Here is a 26217-nt window from a genome sequence, read left to right as displayed (position 1 = left end):
TGGTTTTTGCCTTTCATCACTTTTAATATATCCTGCCTCACTCTTCTGGCTTGCAGAGTTTCTGCTGAGAAATCAGCTGTTAACCGTATGGGGATTCCTGTGTATATTATTTGGTGCTTTTCCCTTGCTGCTTTTAATATTTGTTCTTTGTATTTAATTTTTGATAGTTTGATTAATATGTGTCTTGGCATGTTTCTCCTTAGGTTTATCCTGTATGGGACTCTCTGTGCTTCCTGGAGTTGATTATTTCCTTTCCTGTATTAGGGAAGTTTTCAACTGTAATCTCTTCAAATATTGTCTCAGTCCCTTTCTTTTTCTCTCCTTCTTCTGGGACCCCTTATAATTCAAATGTTGGTGTGTTTAATGTTGTTCCAGAGGTCTCTGAGACTGTCCTCAGTTCTTTTCATTCTTTTTTCTTTATTCTGGTCTGCAGTAGTTATTTCCACTATTTTGTCTACCAGGCCACTTATCTGTTCTTCTGCCTCAGTTATTCTGCTATTGATTCCCTCTAGAGAATTTTTAACTTCATTTATTGTGTTGTCCATCATTGTTTGTTTGCTGTTTAGTTCTTCTAGGTCCTTGTTAAACGTTTCTTGTATTTTGTCCGTTCTATTTCCAAGATTTTGGATCATCTTTACTATAATTACTCTGAATTCTTTTTTAGGAAGACTGCCTATTTCCTCTTCATTTGTTTGGTCTGGTGGGTTTTTACCTTGCTCCTTCATCTGCATATTTCTTTGTCTTCTCATTTCACTTAACTTACTGTGTTTGGGGTCTGCTTTTCACAGGCTGCAGGTTCTTAGTTCCCTTTGTTTTTGGTGTCTGCCCCCAGTGGGTAAGGTTTGTTCAGTGGGTTGTGCAGGCTTCCTGGTGGAGGAGACTGGCGCCTGTGTTCTGGTGGTTGAGGCTGGATCTTGTCTTTCTAGTGGGCGAGACCGCGTCCAGTGGTGTGTTTTGCGGTGTCTGTTAACTTACTACGATTTTAGGCAGCCTCTCTGCTAACGGGTGGGGTTGTGTTCCTGTCTTGCTAGTTGTTTGGCGTGGGGTGTTTAGCACTGGAATCTTGCTGGTCGTTGAGTGGAGCCGGGTCTTAGTGTTGAGACGGAGATCTCTGGGAGAGCTCTCGCCGACTGATATTATGAGGGCCCAGGAAGTCTCTGGTGGACCAATGTCCTGAACTTGGCTCTCCCACCTCAGAGGCTCAGACCTGACACCTGGCTGGAACACCAAGACCCTGTCAGCCACACGGCCAGGTACGTGGAGAGTTTCTTGCCTTTTGGGAAGTCTGAGGCCTTCTGCCAGAGTTCAGGTGGTGTTCTGTAGGAGTTGTTCCACATGTAGATGTATTTCTGACATATTTGTGGGGTGGAAGGTGATCTCCACCACCTCCTCCTCCATCTTGAAGGTCCTCAAGAACCCTCCCCTTTAAAAGAGCACACCTGCCTTTTATTCCTTTTATTGTTTTACAAAAATAGTTAGTGAGTCTCTACCTTTTCCAAGCTATACAAGCAATTAAATGTGTTAAATAATGTTTCTCTTTTTTGTTGTTGTTTTTTAAAGCAGAAGCAGATTTGGGTGTGGGGGGGAGCATACACTCACCACATGGTGCACAATTTTAATTTTAACATTTAAAATGGTTTGACAACTACAAGTCTCATCTCTGAACAAATATTTTTATTAAAAAAAATAAAATAGTGTAGAGGAATACCAAATTGTTCATACTAGAAAAAAACTGCTAAACTTTATGATTTCAAAGACAAGCTAATAGAAAGTCTAGAAGGATGTATGCCAAGTGGCTCATGGTGTTTCTTCTGAGGCCTGAGATCTAATTAGTAAGAATAATTGGGTAGGGTTTCCAGTTTTATTACAGGTACTTCAAAAAAAAAAGTGGTGACGTTACAGGTAATTCTTAGTTTCCTTTTTTTGCGTTATTCTCTTAAAGAAAAGCTCCAAAATAAAAATCATACTTCTATTAAAAATCATTTTTGCTAATGCAGAGTTCATATATATAATCTATTAAGCCTTCAGAAATGTGTCCATGCTGCCTTCTTTATATACTTACTCCTAAAAGGAAAATATTATATTAAATGGAGGGCTATTGCTTGAGTTTTACATGCTTTTGCTCAAAAGTGAATAAAATTAGTGTGCATACTATTAAGTATGCTTTTAATAGTATTTGTCATAAGTCATAGTGTGTTGTTTTAAGGCACACATCTGTGGGTTACATACATGATGGCAATTATAAGCAGATTACTAACAAAGTGCATTCTGAGTTATAAACAAAAAGCTTCAAAGGATTCATGTTTCCTTGGGAACAACATAAATTAAAACATCAAAGCACTTGTTTCCCTTAAGGATTGTAGTTATTTGGATAGCTTGTCAGTGCTACAGAAGGCAACAAGTGGGCTAGGGTTATTGATTTTCACCTTGTGTTACCAAAACAATTTTTATTGACAAATATTAATTGCTTATTAAGTGCTAAAGAGTTTGATGGTCCTGATATTGAATTTCATAATGAATTGGCCTTTTAGTTTGGCTTATCATTAGACAATGTGATTGCATTAAAGATAAAAAGGTTTCAGCCAGCATATCTCCCACTCTAGGGGTATCAAATAGATATTCCTGTAGAGCTTATTCTCAGCACGAAGATATTTAATTCATTTTCCTTTGTGTGTAAGTGACTTCCCTTTGACCAAACTATAGGGAGTGCTTGCTTAAATATGCATTGTGTGACTATAATTAGTAGTAAATTATCCAGTATATCTTGCATTGATTCTAGTTTATGAATCTAGTAAATCAGTGAAATTTCTATCAGAACAAAGTTGGTGATTGTGATCATTAATATGAGTCTTTATAAATCATTAATTTGGTTAAAATATTTCTCCTTTCATTTTTGAAAGGGATCTGTATATCAAAGTGAGCAACCAAATACATATGTGTGTATACATGCATACATACATACACAGGCATACAAGTTCCGTTTTAAATCCTTTTTGTCTTTCCTTTTAATAGTATATCTTTTTTGTCTTTTTATAGTTATACTCAGGGAAGTCTTAACCCTATTGTATAACGACCTTTCTGAAATATCAGAATTTGTGGATAACTGATGAAATTTAAGCAAAGTTAAAATTAGCGAAATTGGACTATCAGTTTTGTCAGTTGATTAGTATTGGCTGTTTGGAATTAGAAGTTCAAATATATGCTTTTGATCCTAGCAATCTGCCTTTTTAATAAATTATTTACTGATCTGAGTTAAATAATTACTGCTTGATAAAGAGTTATATTTAAAATATAAAATTGTGGGCTTCCCTGGTGGCGCAGTGGTTCAGAGTCCGCCTGCCGATGCAGGGGACATGGCTTCATGCTCTGGTCCAGGAAGATTACACATGCCGCGGAGCGGCTGGGCCCGTTAGCCATGGCCGCTGAGCCTGCGCGTCCAGAGCCTGTGCTCCGCAACGGGAGAGGCCACAACAGTGAGAGGCCCGCGCACCGCAAAAAAAAAAATAAATAAAATATAAAATTGTTATCAAACTTCAAAGCAATTTTGTTGGGTATTAACTGCAGTGATTCATTGCAAAATTCTCTACCTGAAAAGTGACTTGTTCACTGGGGACAACTTTGAAATCTGTCACTTAAAAATATTAGTTAAAAACTGAGATTTCAAGTCTACAAATTGTAAAATAGACCAGCTCTTTCTTTTCTGCGCACGCCTTACACTGGTAGTGTCCTCTGTCATTTTAACTGCATCCTTTTGCTCCTTTCACTGTTTCTGCTCTTCATGGGTTATCTCAGCCCCTTACACTCAGTTATTTAACAGATAGTCACAGAGAGACTGCTGTGTGCCAGGAACACTGCCGAGTGCGGGATCTATGCCTTCAGCGTCTGTCTGTGTGCTAATAACTCCCAAATCTGTCTCTCCTTCCATAAATCTTTTCCTGAGCTCCAAATTTTTCTTTCTCATTTTCTGACATATTTCCAACTACCTGCTCAAGCCCTCCACCTTAATATCTACATCTCCCAAACTAAGCTTATTATTTCCCCCTGATGATGTCCCACCAACCCCTCCCATCCCCACTAAAAGCACTTTCTTTTTCTTATGCTTCCCTGTCCAGGAAACAGCATCACCACCCGCCCAGTTGGACCTCTCTTTCCTGCCCGCATCTGGTTCTTCATTCAACTCTTAATTTACCTACTATATTTGCCTGCCAACCATTCCTTTTTCTCTAATTTCTCTCCTCTCTCTGCCAGAATTTTCCTAAAACCGGTCTCATCTGACCATTCTCTTACTTTAAAACTTTGGGAAACTCCCTATGGAGTTTGGGACTATGAACTAAGTCTAAATTTCTTAGCACAAGAAAAAGGCAGTCTATAGCCTGGCCATAGCTAGCTTTTTCCCTCATCCCCAAACCTGTCCCTCCTCATCGTCCTCTGCCCCCTGACACTCCCAGTGGCAGAGGGACAATTCCTGGACCTCTCCCACATCTTCACTCTCACAGGTCTGCCTCACCTATCCGCTGGGATCTGGGCCTTTCAAGTCTTGTCCTTCAGGCCAACTTCTCCTTTAAAGCTCAACTCCACTACCACCTTCTTTCTGTATCTTGTTTTGACATCTACCCCTGAACAGAAATTGCTGCTTATTCATCTGTGTTTCCATGGCACCTAACACACATTTCTGTTATGCCATTTCGTATGTCACACACTAGTTGCTTACTGTCAACCTGTCCCAGTCTCCTAGATTCACTGGAAGGGGCCATGTCTCATCTTTCTACTGATATCTAACATGGGGCTTATAACGTAATAAGCTCTTGATAAACATTTTAAAGTACATTTCTCCAAAAAATATTGAATCCCATGAGGTAGGCAAGAAAGATATTATCCTTATTTTACAAATAAGCAAATTGTGTCCCAGAAAATTTTGCCCATTCAAAAGAGCAACAAGGTCAAATTTTAATCCCCTAGACAAAGATGGGGTAGTCTAAGAATAAGTCAGGGCTGACAAGTAGTATCAGTGTTATTTTGCCATAGTAATTGCCAGGGAATGTTTTAAAATTCAATTGCTATTTGGAAAAAAATTTTTACATATATATTTTATTGTTTTATTACTATTTTAATATTAAAAATATGGAATGATACTTCAAAGATAGGAGGATGATTTTACAGTTTTCTAATTTGGCATGTCTTGACTTAACAAAAGAAATAGACCTTGTAATATAGGTCAGTATTAATTAGGTTACGTTTCAGACTAATCTGATTTTGTTTTAATAAGTTAAAGAAGCCTAATAAACCACACATAAAAGTATAAAATTCTTGAATCTGTATTTCTATTAGTGTATGTACTCTGTCATTCTCCAAAATAAATATGAGCCAGAAGATATAGTAATATATCGGTTAATACACGTATGAATTTTAGAAATTTATGTAATGCTTTAGGTTTCGTTAACACTTTCAAGTCACTTCTCTTTTTGAAATGATGAAAACATTAGATCCTTTTGAAATGTGATTTTGAAAAATATAAATTCCATATTAGTACAATCTGCATAAGACCGTTTTGTGTCACCAGGCACTGTACCAGGCCAAAGAGAGGTGGGAGAGCACCTGGGTGAAGGCCCTGTCCTAAGGCTGTAGCCAAAACCATCTTCTGTGTTCGCCTTAACCCAAATCAGAACCCACGAAAATGCTGAGGTCCATCTGGATGGACGATTCCTCAGGAATGTGATTGCTGTCCCCGTTGGTTCACGTGGACACATGTCTGCTGAAGGCTGCTATGGAAGGGCCTGCAGTCTTTTGAGAGGGCACAGAGATACGACAGTCCATGTCCTAAGGAATTCCAAGTGGAAGCAATTGGGCTTTACTTTTGTGGCACAGTATTATCTTTAAGAATATTTTCTCCTGTCTTCTTTGAAAAATTATATAACCATTTTATGTTGGTCCAATTTCTCAGGAATCCTTTGACTATTTAACAACAGAATTTTTTTATCAGAATCTTCATAGTCTGAGAATACAAAAGCAAAACTTTGTTCATTTTAAGACTTCTATCATGTGTTTGAATAGATTTATATTAGAAATATGATAAAAAAAATACTTAGCTTTGGGTCTGAGATCTATAGAAAACATTTGAATATTCTTAAAAGCTACAGAAAGTTATACTTTAATAAATGTCTTACAATTATTTCATACCAGCAGTGTGAATAGTTGATAACAATTAATTTATTCTCTATCCTTTTTATTTGAAACTGAAGCACATTTATCTAAATCATATAGGTATTCAGTATTTGAGTATCCATAAATAATCTTTAAATATGACTCTATTTTAAAATGTTAATGTATATGAAAAATGTTACGGTTGGAATTATGTCTTAAACTAGATTTTTTTCTTCTGTTATCATTATTTAACTTGAAAGAGTCTCACACACAACACAAACATACTACATCAGTTATTATAATTGAAGTGGGTATTTTTTAGTTACTGCATCCTGAAAATATTTGCTCTAGTAAAGCAGAAGACGGGTGTGTGTGTGTGTGTGTGTGTGTGTGTGTATACAGGTAAACATGTGTGGTCAGCTCCTGATTATCTGTAGCAAGAAAAAGAGGAAGAAAGACTAAGTGGTGAGACTTACGGAAAATTTATTTGAATCTGAAAAAGTTCCTCAATTGAATAGAAGGGAGTCAATGCCTAAGACCAGTAGATATTTTTTTCATAGAGGTTGCTGTTATGATGGCTACAGTATTTTAAGATTGGAAATCAACTATTAAATGGTTACTCTCTACTTATTCATTTGTAGATCTTCCTTTTTAAATTAATTTTGATAATGTATAATTGATATTAGTGAAAATATAAGCCTCAGTATCCTAAAAATCTGAAATTCTTACTAATGCCTAAATTACAATAGTGAAGCAATCTTGAGCATTTTTTGATTCTTACTATTCCTGGATAAGTGTGTTGTGCACACACATGTTGGTTATAATCCTCCACAAAGAAATTTCAAAAACGATTGCCTGTGTCTTAAGGATTACCAGTATGTAGATATCAAAAAAATCTCCTTTAATTCATCAGTGTCAGTCAGTTTATTCCCAAATGACATTTAAGTAACTTTCAGTAACTGAAAATGTACAGTAAATGCTGCAGCTATTTTTAGGGACTAAAGTCTGTTTACTGGAGGCATTATATCTTATAATATAACTTAAGATAGCGAACTTTATTATATTTATCCTTAAATCTGTTTTCCATTAAGATGTTAAAATGATGTCATATCTACTTGTCCTTTGCCCTGAATATATATTCTTTTCAGTTAGATAGTGATAGAAGATAACTCAATTCATTGAATCATTCTGATACCCCTTGGATTGACAAATGCCACAATGGGTTGACTCTATAATATAGAGTTGGCATAATGTGAATAAAAAATATTGGCTTGTCCCTCCATCGAGAAAAGAAATTATTGAGTTGAACAACCCATTTTCAACCCTCAGATCTCTGTTCAAAATTATTGTAGAACCACCAAAGGGCAGCATCGAGGCAGATATGCTTACACAGTCATGGATAGTACAGCCAGTAAGAGAAGCTGGGCTCCTTTCAATGCTAGGGGATGTTTGGAGTGCATTTCCCATATACCTCCATTTTAGTCAATACTTTTAGTTTCCATCTTTTGTGTTCCAAGTGACAAAAAGCTGGGTCCCTAGTTTTATGATTCTTTCCTCAAGAAGTGCCTATTTATGGTACTTGTAGGCGGGTATTGCCTCTGTGGGGGCACAGGCGAGCTCATGGGAGGGTGAAAACCTTCAGGGCCCTAGGAAGAGAGACTGCTGATGAGAGCAATGGGGCCACCATCCACCTACTTCCCCACTCCCGAAGAGGGGTGAGGCAGCTTCTAATCTTTAAACCTCTGTTTAAGGTCAAGGAAAAGAGTTTTCCTTCATCTACCATGATAGCAGTGGGCTCAGGGACCCTGCCTCTCCCCACAGGTGTGAGGACTGCGGGGCGTCAGCTATCTGCAGGCCAACAACTTTACCAGCTTTGCCAGCCACGGTTGCAGGTTTGTGATAAAATAAGCATAGTCCTGGCCTCCTGCTTGGTGTTATGAGAAACTATAACGACAGCCAGTTGCCTGTTCCAGCACTCAGTCCGGTTTGAAATCCCACATTTTGAGACGTGGTTGACCTTTAAGATACCATCCAACTCTAAGATGTCATGATTTGAAAGCTTGGAGGAAGTTTAAGGAAAAGCTACAGAAATTATTTTAAGAGTTGGAAAATGAGACCTGAAAGGAAAGGTTACATGGTAGTCACTGAATTTTTTTTAAATCCTGAAAATAAAAAATAAATAAGTAAGAAAGGAGCAAGTTGCAGTAACAGCCTTCAAGGCTATAAAAGGTTATCATACTAAGATTGGTGACCAGCTGTTCTCCATCTCTACTGAGGCTAGAACAGAGGAAGCAGCCTACTTACACTGTAGCATTTTGGATTTAGATTTGAAAAAGGAAAAATTTCCTGACAGCACAGTGTTAAACACAGAAAGGGGGTTTGGCATCTTCTCTAGAGAGATTTGAAAACAGAATGGATTTTCATCTGGCCTGCTTTAAGGCAGCCCCGTGCACATACGAAAGAAAATGGGTGGCCTTTCAATGTTCCTGGCCACGTCATATGGCCTTAAGATCCCACACACAAAAGGGCTGCAGAAGGCTTAGTTCATAGTGGGAATTAAATTTGACTCGGGCCTCCTAATCGGCCATAGATGAGACTTTTTTTTAAATGTGTTATCATCTGCCTAAATCATTTGTTTCCTTGAGCAGGTGAACCTTAAATATATAATACAATTTTCACAAATTGGTTGCTTCGGAGAAAGGAAAGGGGTATTTTTTTCTTGAACATAATTAATTCTTAACTTTGCAACTCTTTTGAAATGGCTCTTTTTTTGATGAGTCTCCCCCTTGCCTAACAAACAAAGCTGTCAGAGCAATGTCTTTGTCTCCCCTCAGCCTTGAGCCGTTCCCTCCCTACCGGTCAGCGGGGAAATCAGCAGCCTGTACTGGGATGTCAGAAAGGCACGCAAATCAGACCCTGATCCACCTTCCTTATCCGCCTGTTCCTGACTTTGGCTGCTGTTGGGAAGAGATGCCAGATGTTGGGTTGGTGCTTCGGGTACAGAGGAGAGCGTGTCCTGAACCTCACTTTGCGTTGTTTGTTATCAGTAAAGGACCAGCCCTAGGAAAATGTAGGTATTTGTAGGTCTTTGCTGTTGCCTCTCCTTTTCTTTTCGGGGCTCGTCCTCACTTCCTGAGCACTCACTTCCCTGTATATCTGGCCTGTCTCCAGCTCTTTCCTGTGTTTGTACACAGATGGACACTTCATTCACGCTCACCCTAAACTCAAGGCATCTGCCATGCTTGTATCTCATGAAAGCAGGTTTGTCCTGTTTGCTGTCTGCCAGAGCACATGCTAGGGAAAACGCCTCAACTGAAAGCACAATTGTATTTGTAGAAATTTCAGAGACCATGCGCAGCCAACTGGGGACACACCTGCAGCTCAGCTTCAGTCACCCCTCAGACTGTCGCTACCTGTTTTCCTCCTGAGCCGGCCGTACTGCTCCCCAAGAAGGCCTGCGACCAGGGTGGCCCCCTTCCCTCTCAGGCCCTACAGACCCTGGGGCTGTGAAAGTTCGGTCAAAGTCCTCTTTTTTTTTTTTTTAGTTTAGTAACTGTTATACAAAATACATGGGTCAGTCCTTTATAAGTCTTTCCCTTGTGATGGTGTTTATGATAGCAAAATTGTACCTGCATTTGGAAATCTCTTCTTCAGAATTTATGTTAAAAGTAGGAAATTTTGTTTGGCTGGAGTATTTTCCTCCCCTTTAAAAAAGTGACGAGGCCTGGAAATGACTAGATGTTCTCTTTGATCTTGTTCAGTCTGTAAAGTGGGTGCAGTAGAGTCCTACATCTTGGTTTCAATTCTCAAATTTGACATTTGGAAGCTGAATAGCAAGAACTCCAGGAAGAGAGAGCAGTTTTAGAGAACATTCTAGAAAGTCATAATTTGTATTGATGCTGACCAAATCATTTTGGAAATCCGTGTCTCTCCTCCTCTGTACAACAGGGTTAATTATATTCTTTGCCGAGCACATTGAATGTGCCTGTTAAAAACTGTTGGGTAAGTGCAAGTGTTGCTTCTTATTAATGAGGCCTCTCAGTTCCTTTTCTTTCATAAGAAAAAGGGGGAGAGAGTGTTTAACAATTCAGCACTCTGTCTCCTGCTAGGAATAATTGCTTGATTTCTTTTATTGTTCATAGCACTTCTTGAATTAGATTAATTTCTTTATATTCCATTTCTGTCTTTTCAAGACAGCAATTTCTTTGACTAAAAATATAACGGCATATGATACTCATCCACGTATAAAAAGTAAACCAAACCTCCTTTTATTTTGAAACCCATTGTTTTGGAAAATGTTCTTTCTAGTTGAGCGTTTAAGATCCCAAACCATTGGGTTTGCCCCATCACAAAGCACTTACAGGTTCACTGTGATCCGCACAGAGCTGCATCTCATGCCAGAATAGAGGGTTGAAGTCAGTTCAGGTGGTACCTGCGCAGATCTGAGAGAAATTCAGAGATTCTGAACAAAAGACAATGGCAACATTTCCATTACACTGGGGACTGAAGCACCTCTCAGGCTGAGCCTGTAATGAACTCACCAGATGTACCAAACCATTTAAAATGGTGAGCTTCCCTGAGCTACCATGAGTGGTACTTGCTTTCTTAGGAGACAACAGGTCTATCAGCTGACACTGCAGTCAGTACCCTGTGGTTTTTCTCTATGTTGCTTTGAAAGACAGCCTGTGGGGCACCTCGCAGTATCACACTGTGCGTGTGTGTGTGTGTGTGTGTGTGTGTGTGTGTGTGTGTGTGTGTGTGTGTGTTGATGTGTTCTGATCTAAAGTATAGTTCCCCTTTGTTCCAAACAGACTTTAAAGAAACTAACACATTAAACTCAGTATCTCACCTTGACAATAAAAACAATGAAGGAAAACAGGACCGTGATTAGTGAAATGAGGAAGAAGTATGTATTACTAGACGCCTAGAATGAGCATAAATATAGTTCTGAGTTTCCTGGAAGGAAAGCAAGCTCGTGTGAGATTGTGTAATTATCTTTTCATGATAAAAGAAACCAACAAAATTTATCTGGAAAGATCAACATTTTCCTGGCAGAAAATTCCAAGATGAACTTAATTCACAGGATCTTCTATTAGAGACACTAGATAACATAATGAAGAGTGTCTTCAGCTGACACGGAAGTATTCAAGTGGACGTTCCAAACACTATAAAGGATGAAGATATAATATGGAATATTAGGAGCCTGTGTGCTTGGCTTTCTGCCTTTACTACAGGGCCACCTTAGCCAACCTCACGGAGGGGTATGTTAAGGAGATCATTGTGTTGGTACATCCTTTTGGACCTTCTGGGTTACAGCCTGCTCACTCTTGCACTCTCTTCTTATCTGAAGCACATTCTGCTTGCTGAGTAAGGAGGGATGCTAATCTGAAGGAGGTAGGCTTAGCATTCTGCTTTGAGACTTAGGGGCCCTAACTCCAGCAGGAGGGTTGAATCCACCTCTACGTGGAGCTGGGCTTTGGTGGAGCAGGGGGGCTTGCAAGAAGGGCAAGCTTTTAGAGGAGCTTTTAGTGTGCTCACACTTTTGATGCATACCAGGACCCCAGAGCATGGAAGAAACTATTTTGAATGAAATATTTTTAATGGAAAGGTTGCATTAAATGCCATGAGGGACCAGACAGGAAATAAGGGAGTCAGGCAGTCGGTGTTAAGTACACAGAACCGCTTGAGTCAGGGCTGGGACATGAGAGCAAACGCCCAGGCCCACAGGGCACCTCCGCTCAGCCTGGCCCACGTTGCCACGTGCAAAGACCCAGGATTGCCAGAGTGGAAGCATTCCTGGGCTTTTCCAGGAGAGGCTAGAAATCTTGATTTTAAGTGATGTTTAATGAATTAGAATATAGGCTCAGAAACTTTTTAAAAATCATTTTGCAGGTCAAACCCATATATGTATAATCTGGTTTCGTATATGATTTTTTGGGGGTTCATTAAGTGGCATACTCAAGTAATTGATTTTTGTGATTGTTTACATTTGTCTGGTCATGTTTTTTTTCAGCTTTATTGAGATATAATTGACATATAACGTGTAAGTTTAAGGTGTACAACGTGATGATTTGATACACTTATATATTGCAAATGGTCACTCACCCTGGCGTTATCTAACCCCTCCGTACCATCATGTGACTACCAGTTCTTTTTTGTGGTAAGAACATCTAAGATCTACTGTCTTAGCAACTTTCAAGTATATTCATCTGATCATCTTTAAATAAGGAGGAGTAACACAAATATTAATATTCATTGAATTCTTATTATGTGCCGTGCATTGTGCAGAGGGCTATGTATGTACTAACTCATTTAATCTTCACAAAGCTCTTTGAGGCAGGAGTTATCAGTATCATTCTCAATACCGTTATCAACATCATCATCGTCACCTCTGCTTCATAGACGTGGGTGCTCTTGAGGTTAAGGGACGTCAATAACTTGCGCCAGCTTCCACAGGAAGCAGTGGAGCCCGAGTGCAAGGCAGGCAGTCTGACTCAGAGCCGTGTCTTCTGCCAGCCCAAAGCCCAGTGCTACCAGTATAACATTTTTTTCTCTGAGTGTTGAAAAACAGGCATTATTTTGGATCCCACAGTGCCTTGTCTAATGACAGGAAAGAACGAAACCCAAGAAGCACTGAGGAACGTTCCCACACCCCCATCCCTGTCTCCCTTCCTCATTGTAATCACTCAGATATGAATTGTGAGAAGTGTCTTACTGAAATTCACAGTATGGGTGTGGCAGGGCGGAGGTGGAGGGGCCCTGAATCACGCAGTGAGCTTGAAGCTCCCGCCAAGACTCAAGGCTCACAGTTCGTCATCAAGAAACAGCAGATGGAAACAACCCTTCCTAGCATTGCCTTAGTTTAAGGGAACACCTTTCCCCATTCTTTCCTAACCAAGAGGGGAGACCAACCTCCCGTTGTAAGCAGACTGAATATTGCTTCGTGTGGTAGAGATATGGTCTTTAATAGTTTGTGTAGAAACAATACAGTATTATGCTAATTTGCTAAGTATTCCAGTCCTTTCGGTAACTATTAATATCATTAAACGTGAGTGTAATTTTTTCTTAGTAAAGACCTTTTATCAAAGACCGCGTCTAAAATACAACATCCTTTTTTTTTATTCATGGTTAAATCAATGATAGCTATTTGGCAAAGGCTCAGAATTATCCCTGTTAACTTGTTTTTAATAGCATTTAACTTATATGTGTGCTCAAACCTCCAATTCATGCGTGTATGTATGTGTACTAATCGTGGCCATATGCATTTAAACACAGTGCTATTGGTGGGAAATGAAGCGTAAAATGTGAAAGATGTATAATTATTAAGGGGTTGGAATTATAGTTTTTGACTCCTTCCAGAACGGGGATGTTACGACACAGCTTTGATTGGTTTTCATTTCAGATGAAGTTCCTGGGTAGATTTGGTGATCAGTTTTTCACCTTCCTAATTAATTGTAAAATTCTTCCGTCTCATGGACATAAATGAATTAACACATTGGTTTGCCCGTTAATATATGCTTTTCCTTCGGACTCATGCTGTCCTCCCAAGTAGGAGACAGGTGGACTCCTCAGAACAAGGTCAAAGCCCCTGGATGTATCAGTGAGAGAACTTTGGTTGCTTTTCCTCTTTTTCTAACCTAAATTTTGAAGTAAAGAACATTAATGGTTTCTAATAGCCACGACATAACTTTTTCAGCATTGAACGTATTTGCATCCGTATGCGTAGCAGCTCTGTGCAGTGCATACGATGAATGACTCTGAATTCTATTTCAGACAATCCATGGTCACAAGGGACCCATCACTGCCGTGGCCTTTGCTCCTGATGGACGATATCTTGCCACCTACTCAAACACAGACAGCCACATTTCCTTCTGGCAGGTAAGTGAACATGCTGCAGGGTCTTGACGTGTGGTGCACGATCCGCTTGTGCTGGGAAAGGCTCCCTTGTGCCCTCCCTCCCTTCTTTCAACAGATATCAAGTACTTATTGCTTGCTGGTTATGTACCAGCTGCCAGCACGCAGGGGCTGCTGAGAATACAATTAGCAACCTAGAAGGAGGGGGTCTGCTCTCACCAAGCTTTCAGCTGAGGGAGACACAAGTAAATCAAGCAGCCACAGTACAGGGGGAACCTGGGAGTAAGGTTGTGGGCCGGCTTCACAGAGGCAGCGACACCTGAGCTGAGACATGGTGACATCAAGGAAGGGCCAGGCATTCAGGGTAGGGAGGGGTGGGTGTTTGGAGAGAGGTAGGCATCATTCAGATGTAAGTGAGGGCCTGGCCCGAAAGGAATTGGAGCACGGAGCACTGCTCAGGCTGTTAATTTACACAAGGCATCCAGACAACGCCAACAGGGCATAGGGGAAAGGGCAGCCTCGTAGTAACCTCATGCCCCATGTGTATTATCTCATTTGCGTTGGCTTTCTGAATTTCCATAATGCTCTTCATTTCCAAGCTATTAAAACATTTTCAAAAATCTGAGTATCACGGACTGGCAGTACATGAGAACAGCTCTGTTCGATTATGATTACAGTGAATATTAATTTGAGCAACTGAGTTTTATAATAGAACTTCTTTCATCCTCAGTGATTAACCTCCATCGCATCTTCTTTTTTTTTTTTTGCGGTACGCGGGCCTCTCACTGTTGTGGCCTCTCCCGTTGCGGAGCACAGTCTCCGGACGCGCAGGCTCAGCGCCATGGCTCACGGGCCCAGCCGCTCCGCGGTATGTGGAATCTTCCCAGACCGGGGCACGAACCCGTGTCCCCTGCATCGGCAGGCAGACTCTCAACCACTGCGCCACCAGGGAAGCCCCCCATCTTCTTTTTAATTACCTTACTCCTGATAATTACAAAAAAGTTAAACATTACCAACTCCCCCCCGCCGCAAGTTAATATAAAATTCTGTTACCTATCCTAGGATGCAGGTATGTTTTATGAGATTCAGTTTATTGCTTTGAAAGGTAAAAAAGCAAATAAAAGTTTAAACAAGACTTCACAATGTGACGATTTTTAAAAACTCAATAGCCAATGTAATGTAAAACAGATACAATAAATTGCTTAATTAACCACATGCTATTGAAGCATGACAACTTCCAGATCTGTCCTAGCTTTTTCTACTTTTCCTCTAATTTAGTTTTCCAGTCTGTTTTCTTATTATCCTTTCTTCCAGAATATATCTCCAGCATCTTAATTGGCTCATATTAAACTTTTCCTTAGAGATGTCACCGAGTCTTCATTTTTCCTAGTGGGTAACCCCAGGACTCGTATTTTATCCCACTGAAATCCCCCAGCAAGTCCATAAACAACGCTTGCAACATTGGTCCTGTAGATAGTGTCTCTACCAACTGTTCTTTTCTGCCAACGCAGTGGTGTCTGTGACACCGACTGTACTTTGATACCCATTTTCCTGAATTTCCTATTCTCTTGAAATCCCAGAGGAGTGTCCATGTGAAACTCCCTTCATTTGGCGTGTATCTGGTGTGGAAGCGCGGGGTGCCAGCCTAGCTTTAGGGACATGGAACCAAGCAGTCTCGGGTCCCTGCTTTCCAGGAGCTTGTGTTCGCCCCATGCTTTATTCTTGGGAATAAACAAAACCAGATCTCTTCTTTTTTGTTGTTCAATTTTTCTTCCTGCTAAGAAAATGTACTTCCTTATATAAAGGGATACCTCCTAATACTTTCCCCTTATTTTCCTGAATGTCTAAGTGGTAAACCTTTTCCCCCTTATCTAGGTCTTCAGAGACCTATTTGGATATGTTCATCCCTTCCTTGAAGCTTTTTCTATGTTTATCAGAGTTGCTGCCCAGCTCATTGATGGAATTATCGTTAGTATCTTTTGTTGTTCAATTTTTCTTCCTGCTAAGAAAATATACTTCCTTATATAAAGGGATACCTCCTAATACTTTCCCCAGTATTTTCCTGAATGTCTAAGTGGTAAACCTTTTCCCCCTTATCTAGGTCTTCAGAGACCTATTTGGATATGTTCATCCCTTCCTTGAAGCTTTTTCTATGTTTATCAGAGTTGCTGCCCAGCTCATTGATGGAATTATCGTTAGTATCTTCCTCACCCCGGAGATCAAGATTGTTCCTTAGATGCTGTCTTTTTGAAGCACCTCTTTCTGTCCTCCAGGCTCCTGCTGTTGCCTCCGGGCTTCGCCAAGTGCACTTAACCCTGCGCGTCTGTCCATGCGGCTCTGCCCAGCTCCTTTCCTTCGTCTGCACTCTCTTCTCCAGGGGCACCTTGTGTTACTTGCAGGGGTGGGTGTTCAGCAGACAGAGCACCCAAGCAACTCAGGCAGCACCCAGGTCTTTCTTGCCTCTAAAGCCAATGTCAGAATTTAAAATGTGGCCCATTTCTTCCCTGCTTAAATTATACCCAGCTTGGTCTTAAAATCTAAGTGGAAGACACAGAAATATCATTTCAGCTTTCTCAAGAAAATACAATAAAACCTCTTCCAGAAGTATAGTGGGTTTTTATTTGAATTAAAGGGAGTCCAAAAAGCAGTGTTAGATCTACCGTGGCTCTCCCCAAATGGGCTGGGCTGATTTATTTATATACATATTGTTTAGGTCTAATGATGTATGATAATACTTTTATATGATTCCAGGAAATGTACTGCAATATATTTTGAAATCTTAATGAAGCCTTATTAAATATAGAGCTTTACAAAAGCCATCAGCTATTAAAATCTTTGCTGAGAAATGAGTGTTAATGAGAATTACTGGTTGCATAATTACTCAAGTGAGACTTAGTAAAAGGTTTGGGTGCAACATTACTTACACTGAGAATAACATTAAAACACTTACTGTTTTGATGAATTACATCTGTATGTATGTCTGGTATGTTCAGAAAATAATCTTCTCAGAACTGGTCTTGTGAAGCATTATTTTTAAAGGGAAGGAAAAAGCCATGGTTGCCGTTAGTTCGTTTACATACTCAGCCACTAAATGATGTAATTTGGCAATCTTTCAAGCCCTTTGATTCTCCAACAACATATTCCTACTATTCGAATATTTCACTTCAGTGTATCCATTGGTATTTGAGCCAGGAGAGTTTAGAAATGAAACACAACCATCATTCTCTCACCTGAACTTTACCACCACCCTCCAACAATTAAGTATCCTCTTCCAGGAATGCTAATAATAAATTAGATGGATATTGGTTTCATTTAGTTTTCTTTATTCTATCCTACAATAGAATACTATTCAGCCATTTTAAAAGGGTGATGTAAATCTATAGTCATTAACATAAAAAGATTGCCCTCAACATTTTGTTGAATGAAAAAAGCGGATTGTGCAACTGCCTTTTAATATGAGGCTGTTTATGTAAAACTCCTTAAACCTGCTTCTCCTTATGTGGATGTAGGCTTGGAGATCTGGGAAGAGGTTTACCAAAAGTTAGTGATTGTCTCTGGGAAATGATATTTCAGAGGATTTTTGCTTTCTTTTTTATACTGCTCTTTATTATTTGAATTTTCCACGATGAGTATTTATTATCTTGGTAGTGAAGAAAAAACCTAATGTGACCAAATATTATAATTCCATGTAGTTTTCATTCATGCAGGACTCAGATTGCCTTTACTTATGCCAGTAAATTTGTAGCCAGTCTCTGATCAAATATTAATATTGAATAACAAAATGGCTAGTTGTTTTGGTGAGAGTTCTTCAATGGAGCTTACTGGAAAAATCAATACCCACCCTTACTACTTCAGATTCATCTCTTATTTGAAGAGATCATAGGAAAAGGATGGTGTGAGGAACAACAAATTATACTTAACTTGAGAGTCTTTGTCTTTCCATCTGTTTTCTACCATAATCGTTATGTACTGTGTAGAATTTCACATAGCCCTGTTCTGAGGCAGGAAGGCTGTTTGACCCTAACAAAGCATTTATCAATCATCTGAAGGATGATTCAACTTGCAAGGAGAACCCAGATATAATAATGGACTTTTTTGGGAAACCTTTCCACCTGTCACATTCCAATAAGATGTTCTCTCCCTGCCCACTTTAGCCTTCAGCCCACTTCTTGTACGTGGCTAAATTGGAAGGAAGGACTTAAAACTAAGGATGTGTCTGAGCCTATCGGATTCCCCTAGCTTTTTGAGCCACCAGCAGAAATCAAGCTTCATACACATTTTCATAGAAAATCCATAAAGAATGAAAAATACTTTGTAGTTATTTATCAACTGAGAAATTAGATTTTTTTAAAAGCACAGTGTGCCTGTTGACGCCAGTTCATTTTAACCGGCAATTTTCCGCATCATTTGGATCTGCTCTGTAAGAGGACTAAACAATGATGTACTGTTACTCTTTGTACAAGTGAGAACTAGCAAATCAAGCTCGCCATCATTATTTATATTTAAGCTATTTGGGAACCTCCAGAAAGCAATAAGGCCCTGATTTTTATCTTTTGTGGAGTTTTTGGAAAAAGGAGGGAAGGACGCAAGGAAAGAGGTTCTTAGAGGATGACGGTAAGGTACTGCCTGGCTTTACATGTTAACTGCACTTTAACAGAAAGAGTTAATGATAATCGTACATTTGGTTTTAAAATGTGACCTCGTACACTAGTGATTTTTTTTCACCTCTGTGTTGTGTTCGGCACTATTATTAATGCAGGAAAATCAGTAACATTAGTCATCTTAAAAGGGTTATTACTCAAGATGATTTAAATTGTGAAAATGTCAGTGGAGCCTGCACGCGTCCTGCCAGAGATGCCATGATTTACACCCCCTGACACCATCCTGCTTCTGAGAAGGGCCAGGGAAGGAATGGCTTAAATATTTTGCACTGATCCAAATGCAGAGCATGATATCAGCAATAACACACCTTAAATGTCCTAGGACGTGCCAAGGTTTCCTGTGTCAACCGTGTGTACACATTGGAGCGTAATCTGCATGCTTGAAGCAAGTCCCTAGAATCACGTACATTCAGGTGGAGGTACTGCTGGAGAGAAGAATTGAACATGAAAATTAGTGCAAAGAAAAATATTATTTCCAAGCCCTCTTTCCTGATGGTCAGTGTGCTTGCCACGTGATTTGCAATAGCACAAAAGGTGACTATTGAAAAAATGTTGAGTAATATTTAGAATCTAAAGGATTCTTCAGACTCAGTCGCTCAGATGACAGTTCACTTAGATAACGGCCATTCAGCATTTAGCACTTCAACATGAATGCATAGTTGTTCATGAGCCATAATTTCCATGTTATTTTCCATTTACATGAACGAATTAAGAGAGCTTAAGACTCAAGTCAAAGCCAGAAAGGCTGCCCAAAAAGCAGAAATCACCAGCTGATTAAAACCTCCTGCCAATAAAGTGTTAAGAGTGTGCTCTCTTTAGCGCGGCCGCAGAGCAGTGGGCCACACATGCAGTGTTGAGAGGCGGCTGATTCTTGCTTTTTCCTTCAAAATAAACTAGCGCTTTCCAGAGTTTGGAGTTTTTAAAAAGCACGTGAGGAGGGAAGGTGTGGTAGGTGGACAGGAGAAGGGGGGTAAGTTTTGAGCTTTGATCTGGTCACCTGTTACTCTGTCTACTGCTTAACTTTGCTTCATTTTCTCAAACTAATTCTAAGTCCCCAGACTTGCCTTTGGGGGCTCGTTCTTCAGGGGATGCAGTGAGCACCATCACTAAGGAACAGAGAAGTCTGCCATTTAAAATACCCGCTGTTTCCAAATATTGTCTGATTGGACCGTTTTATAACATGTGTCGTTTAGCCGCCTTCTTAAAGGTGGGTGGGCTTTCCTGCTGTCCAGTTCTACCCACCAGGTAAAATTCCTGCGGGTTTACGCATTTGCTGTAACAGCATCAGAACAATTTCAAATACACTGAAAGGAGCCCTTTAGAGGTTAACAATAGACTCTTAGATGACCGTGAAGCCTCATGATGGAGGAGAAAGAGACCGCAAGGGTGTGTCCCTCGAACCCCTCTCTGTGGCAGGGAAAGGGAAGCGGTTCCTGCAGTGACACGTGTGCTCTCCTGTCCCCGTGTCCCTCCAGATGAACACCTCCCTGTTGGGGAGCATCGGCATGCTGAACTCGGCGCCCCAGCTGCGCTGTATTAAGACCTACCAGGTGCCCCCCGTGCAGCCGGCGTCCCCCGGCTCCCACAATGCCCTCAGGCTGGCCCGGCTCATCTGGACCTCCAACCGCAACGTCATCCTCATGGCCCACGACGGCAAGGAGCACCGCTTCATGGTCTAGGGCTCGTGTCTGCGTCCCCGTTCTCCCAGGTCTCCAAGCCCAGAGTCCCGTCCTTCCTCAGTGCCCACCCCCGCCGGGGTCATGGGGGGCACAGCCGGGTCTGTGTCCCTCCGCATGGTCCCCGGGGGCAGACTCCTGCTCGTGCCACCTATTGACTGAGGCATGCACACATCGCTCCGCAGGAAGTGGCCGTCCGGTCCCCAGGTCGTTTCTCACCGCCGCAGAGGGAGGGGCAGCCAGCAGTCCCGTTGCTCGGTGCACCAGAAGCCCGGAAATCAATAACCACTGTGATTGCACTGCCAGCCCGGATCAGCAGTTTCTTCACGCTAAAGCCCACCTCTGAATGCTGTTGGAAGCTGGTTGTTCTGACATTGGGTTTTGAGGTCACGTGGCAGTCCTAATTATTGATACCATTTTCCTTTGGATTTCCTAAAACGTGCTATTGTTTACCAGAAAGATTCTGTGTTTACGTGGGTTTTTTTTCTCCGGGAGATTGCTAGGCAATTACTCAATCCAATTTCCTAGGGTTTAGCCACTACCTTCTTTATTAACACCTAACCGATTGGAGATTAATGAGAAAATACACACACACACAAATTTTCCTTGTGGAGACTACAGTTTCCCAGACACCTAGCCTTCTAAAATGCTCATATCCCGCTTAAGTGATACTGTATTTAGTAGCTCAAAATCAAAATGATCACTACTTATGATCTAGTTAATATAATTATCCAGTCACTATAATCTCTTAAATGGACTTTTGTAATAAAGAACCAAGTTTGAAAGTATAGCGTATACCTGAAAAGAAGATTCCTTGGCTACAGATCTTTTTAAGAAAGAGCTTACCCCTTCCTTCCAGAAACTTCACAGACCTGCAGTTCCCATAAATCAGCTATCATGTAATAGTTACAATTCAGCCTTCAAACTACTACTGATCAGTTAAAGGAAAGCTAAGACAGCATTTCTTTGAAACAAGTGTCCTAGAAAGTTATTAACTACGGCACAAGCATTCAGGAGCATGCAGTCATCCTCAGTATCCGCGGAGGATTGGTTCCGGGACCCCCGAGGGTACCAAAATTCACATATACTCAAGTCCCTGATATAAAATGTCAGAGTACACGGAGGGCTGACCGTGTGCACAAATGTGGAGGCTCTCAGTCTTTCCGAATCTACCCGAACGTTGCAGTAGGGTGTTCATCACACTTCCAAGTAAGCTTTAACTCGGTCATTTTCTTCTCCTTATGTCAGATTATGCTGGTTCTTCCTCACAATAATGGAAAAAAAAATCTGTAAAATAATATTTTGGATGACTCGCTCCTAATAAACCTTGGTCTGTATATAGTTGGGGATTTGGTTGGTTGGTTGGTTGTTGATTGGTCGGTTAATTGGGCAAAATGGTTTATTAAATACAAAAATAGAAAATGATTTATTAAATTCAGAAAAAATACGTGAAGTTTACAAAGCAACCAAAATGATAACGGGAGTGTCTAATTTAAAAAGCATAGCTTGTCAGCGTTTATATAATATACAAAAAAAGTAGGATCACAGTCCAGGAACAAATACATCTGTTATTTTATTGAAACAGATTTCTAAAGAACATGTTAGGAAATTAAGACCACTAGAACATCTCTTTCATGTCGACATGAAGTCTGTCATTTCTAGTGATGGCAAACCCATCCTATACCTTGGTTTTAGACTTTAGGTATTCTTAAAGAGTGAATTTATGCCATATGCATGTGCATCGTATGTATAAAGATTATGTATGTAGCTTCCCAGGAAGAAACTCAGAACTATACAGCATAGACTTGCTTGTTTGGTGAACATGCTGTTGTGCCCGATATAGATAGAGAAACCTGAGGAGAACGAGGTGCTCTCGGTTTTTCCAGTGGTTTCCCGAGTCTTCAGTGCGAGTACCTGGCACGTGTTCACTTTATGAACTGAAATGGGGATTAATTTATTCTAGACCACAAAGCTGCTTTGGAATGATGAAGTGTAAAAGTATACCTTAGAGATTTTTTTTTTTTAAACAGAATGTTCAGGGCATCCGGAGGAAGGTGTGAGGCTGTGGGCAGGCCACCCCAAAGCATGGACGGCACACCCCATGGAGGGTTAGAACAAAGCTGTGAGGGCCCTAGGAGCCAAATACCTGGGCAGTGGGCCTCGGCCAGCTGGCCACACAGCCTGGCTGCACAGACAGCCAAAACTGTTGGCCCCTAGAACATCACAGTTGTAAAACTCCGGGGTGGATGGTATCTGATGGTGAGACAGACACCTCTAACTGCTAAACCAACATCTGCATTCTTGTTCACACCAATCTCTCCTTGGCTGTTTTGACAACCACAGTTGCAAACTTCATCACAGCTCAGATTTTCTCAGCACTGAGGTAAACTTTACCTTGTCATCCCAGTGTACGCTTTTGGTGTCTTATTGATCTTGTTGGCACTGTATTTGGACCTGTCCTTGTAAACGTAGAGACATATGTGGCTTCATTGGTAATTTACAAGTGAAAGATGATGTGATACCTGTATGAAAATGTAATGATTGAACTCACTGTGTACAGCACGTGACGTAAGATGTCTGCCTCTCAAGGCATTTCTTGATGACTCCACTTAACAGATCCTATATGTGCTGAATGTCCCTGTGTACTTACGTGTGTTAAATAAAACTGAATTGTACTGAAGATTGTTTTTCTCATTAAAAACATTGTTCACTCTTAAACGTTCTCAGTTGAGATCCCTACGCTTTCTCCCAATTTTGGTACCAAATTAAGCCTTCTATTTCTGTCTGATTATTCATTTCCCTGGAGAGCTAGCTTCAAGAAAGGCAAACTTGTCCACAAAGGAGAGCAGAGCAGTAAAGGAGTCTCTCTCCCAGCTGTGGAAGTGAGAACCACACTCCTACCAAGACCCAACAGCACCCTCTGTGGTTTGGGCAAGGGAATTGCGTGCCTGTTGCTTTATCTCCACCTTAAATTGCTTCTAAATAGACCGTTAATCGTACCAAATTTTATCTTGTCAGATTTGATGACACGGCTTGACTGCCCTGGGGTGGGGGGCTGGGCTGAGATCATTAAATTAATTTCATTTAATACTCCGTTTGGAGTTGAATTTGAATCCCTGAGGAAAAGGGTATAATTGGTTTTCAGAAAAAGCAAGAGTAACAAAATAGGTCATCATCGCTCACAGAGGGTTAGTCATGTAAGTGGTGAATGTAGTTCTCTTTAATTTTCAGATAAGAATTAAATTGAGTCAATCATCATGTAACAATACAGTTTCCTTTAAGAGATAGACAAGCATTAAAGGAGTTGACTACAACATCACTGGCCCTATTCAAAGGCCTCCTGTCCATCCCAGGAAGTGTTTTAACATCTCCTGATATCTTGAATGTATCCTTATAGGGAAAACAGGGGCAGTAACAGTTCTTTATGATTGGTGATCACATAAACTGATCAAATGTGGAAAGGGCATGACATTAATAGGAAGGTAAAGCCAAGCAGTGCTGGGTGAACTTTCACCTTTCACCCCTTCGGCTGACTGACAGAGCTGAGTGTTGAAGAAAATCAATACTCTGGAGCCAGGAGGGAAATATTTCTAACCTCTAACTAGAGAATGCATTTTGACAAGGCCAAGATAATCCAAGCTGCGCAGGAGAAGGAGAAAAGAAGATTCATTTTTAAAGCTTGACACTTCAAGGTGTTTTTGTACAATGGTTTAGAGATCGTCAATACATACAAATACCAAAGGTCAAAAAGAAAAGCCAGAAGAATTTCAAAAATTAGATGTTCAGTTCTTTCTGCTGTTTCCAAACTAAAAAAGACTACAGAGAGGTTCGTGCTTGGAACCGTTTAAATGAACAGCGCTCACAGTTGTGTGCTGTAACGTTACGGTCCTCCTTTAACCAAATCTTAAATTTTATAGAGGCATCAGTGTGAAATATTGAATGCCTAAAAAGTTCTTAAGATTTCTGGGTTTTGTACATTTTTTCATGGACGTGGATTGTTGTTGGAGTGGTTACATCGTCTTGTGGTAACATCTCAGAATCTTGCTTTTTTTTTTTTTTTTTTTTTTTTTTGCGGTGCGCGGACGTCTCACTGGTGTGGCCTCTCCCACCGCAGAGCACAGGCTCCGGACGTGCAGGCTCAGCGGCCATGGCTCACGGGCCCAGCCGCTCCGCGGCATGGGGGATCTTCCTGGACCGGGACACGACCCCGTGTCCCCTGCATCGGCAGGCGGACTCTCAACCACTGCGCCACCAGGGAAGCCCAGAGTCTTGCTTTTTGATGCCTGTTGCTGCTGCCCTGATGCCACGTAAATCTTAGCTCCTCTGTCACATTCCCTTCAGTCATTAACATAAGAAAAGAGTGCCTTTGGAACTTGAATTGTTTCTATTTCTCCAAATCCCTTTAAGCAAATTATTTATACAAGTATTCTAATTAGTGCTCTTCAAAGTGAGGCTTACGCATCTCTAGGAAGTAGGTAAGCAATTCACTCCACTCTTACCGCAAGATTAGATCCATTTGTTCTGTGGACGGATACCTCCATCAAATGGATATAGATTTGTTTCTTTCCTACAGATAAGAAAAGAAGTCGAATGGTGCCCATACCTTCCAGCCAAACGCAGAAAGACAAAGGAATCCCGAATACTTGAAGTATCTAAAGTAACACTCTGTTTCCTCAAGGACAAGCAACATCATGATTAAAATAACAGTGAAAATATACCCTTAATTTATATACCTTCTTTCTCATTAAAAAAAAAAAAATCTCTATTCTGCGTAGATCTGGTTGGAGATTTTTTTGTTTTATTTGTTTCAAAAGGAGAGCACAGCCAGCCAAGACTCCTCAATATTCTGAGATTTCCCAGAGAAGACCAGGAATCCAGCTCATGCCTGATTTGTAGTGAGTATCAAATATGTATTGCATCTGTTACATCCATAAGAGTATGCCTGTAAAGTGCTTACAAGAGCGGCACATAGTAAGCCTTAAGAAATGTGAGCTACTATTTTTAGTAGACATTTAGAAGTCCTTACTGAGCATGGATAAATAAGATTGTAAATTACATGTGTTCTTTGGAAAGCACTGTTGGGTTTTGTATTGTATTTTATCTCTAGGTAGACTCCAATAATAGGTCTGAACATCTTACCCAAAGAGGAGTCTCTGTGGTTCCAACTGTATTCACCAGGCTCTTCGTCATGTTGCTGTGTGTTGCCATCTTGCTGCTCACCAAAACTTGTAGACACTGAGGAGATGCCGAAATATATACCAGCGGATGGGGCTGGTTGATTACGGCAGTTGAAGTTATGACTGATTCCTGAAAAAGGAAGTAGTTCGCCATCTTAGCATCAGGGATGACTTTGAGTTACTTATATAAGTAGCTTTGAAATATACATCCATCAGAATTGCGCAAGGCTCTGCACCAAGTATTATAGCTTAGGTTTCACAAAATCACCGAAGCAAAGGAAACAACGTGTAAGTTCTGTTGCCAATATCTTCTTGTTTTGACTAGTGTCAAAATGACTTAGCACAGGGCTTCCCTGGTGGCGCAGTGGTTGAGAGTCCGCCTGCCGATGCAGGGGACACGGGTTCGTGCCCCGGTCCGGGAAGATCCCACGTGCCACGGACCGGCTGGGCCCGTGAGCCATGGCCGCTGAGCCTGCGCATCCGGAGCCTGTGCTCCGCAACGGGAGAGGCCACAACAGTGAGAGGCCCGCGTACTGCAAAAAAAAAAAAAAAAAAAAAAAAATGACTTAGCACTTCATTTACCCAAATGTGAAATGTATTATCTAAAACGTGAGCCACGCAGTGACACTTTAAGTTTTAGTGAAAATTTATGAATAAAGATACCACATGAAACATTATTCAGTCTACAAGCATTTACTGAATCTTAAT

At 40.7% G+C, this 26217-nt stretch overlaps 1 protein-coding gene across 1 annotated transcript in view; it reads left to right on the top strand.

Annotated features, from left to right (window-relative positions):
* Window positions 1-23012, top strand: part of WDR7 (WD repeat domain 7) — a 374300-nt gene extending 351288 nt beyond the window's left edge. The window contains exons 28-29 of the mRNA XM_060120872.1: window positions 13915-14019; window positions 20132-23012. Of these exons, the coding sequence (XP_059976855.1) occupies window positions 13915-14019; window positions 20132-20335 (309 nt within the window). The 3' untranslated portion in view covers window positions 20336-23012. The remainder of the gene's footprint in view (window positions 1-13914; window positions 14020-20131) is intronic.
* The last annotated feature ends 3205 nt before the right edge of the window (window positions 23013-26217 follow it).

Source organism: Lagenorhynchus albirostris, chromosome 14 (genome assembly GCF_949774975.1).
Source record: "Lagenorhynchus albirostris chromosome 14, mLagAlb1.1, whole genome shotgun sequence".
In the NCBI taxonomy this organism is placed as follows: domain Eukaryota; kingdom Metazoa; phylum Chordata; class Mammalia; order Artiodactyla; family Delphinidae; genus Lagenorhynchus; species Lagenorhynchus albirostris.
The sequence above is the reverse complement of the archived record's forward strand: the minus strand, read 5'-3'. Positions and strand labels throughout refer to the sequence as shown.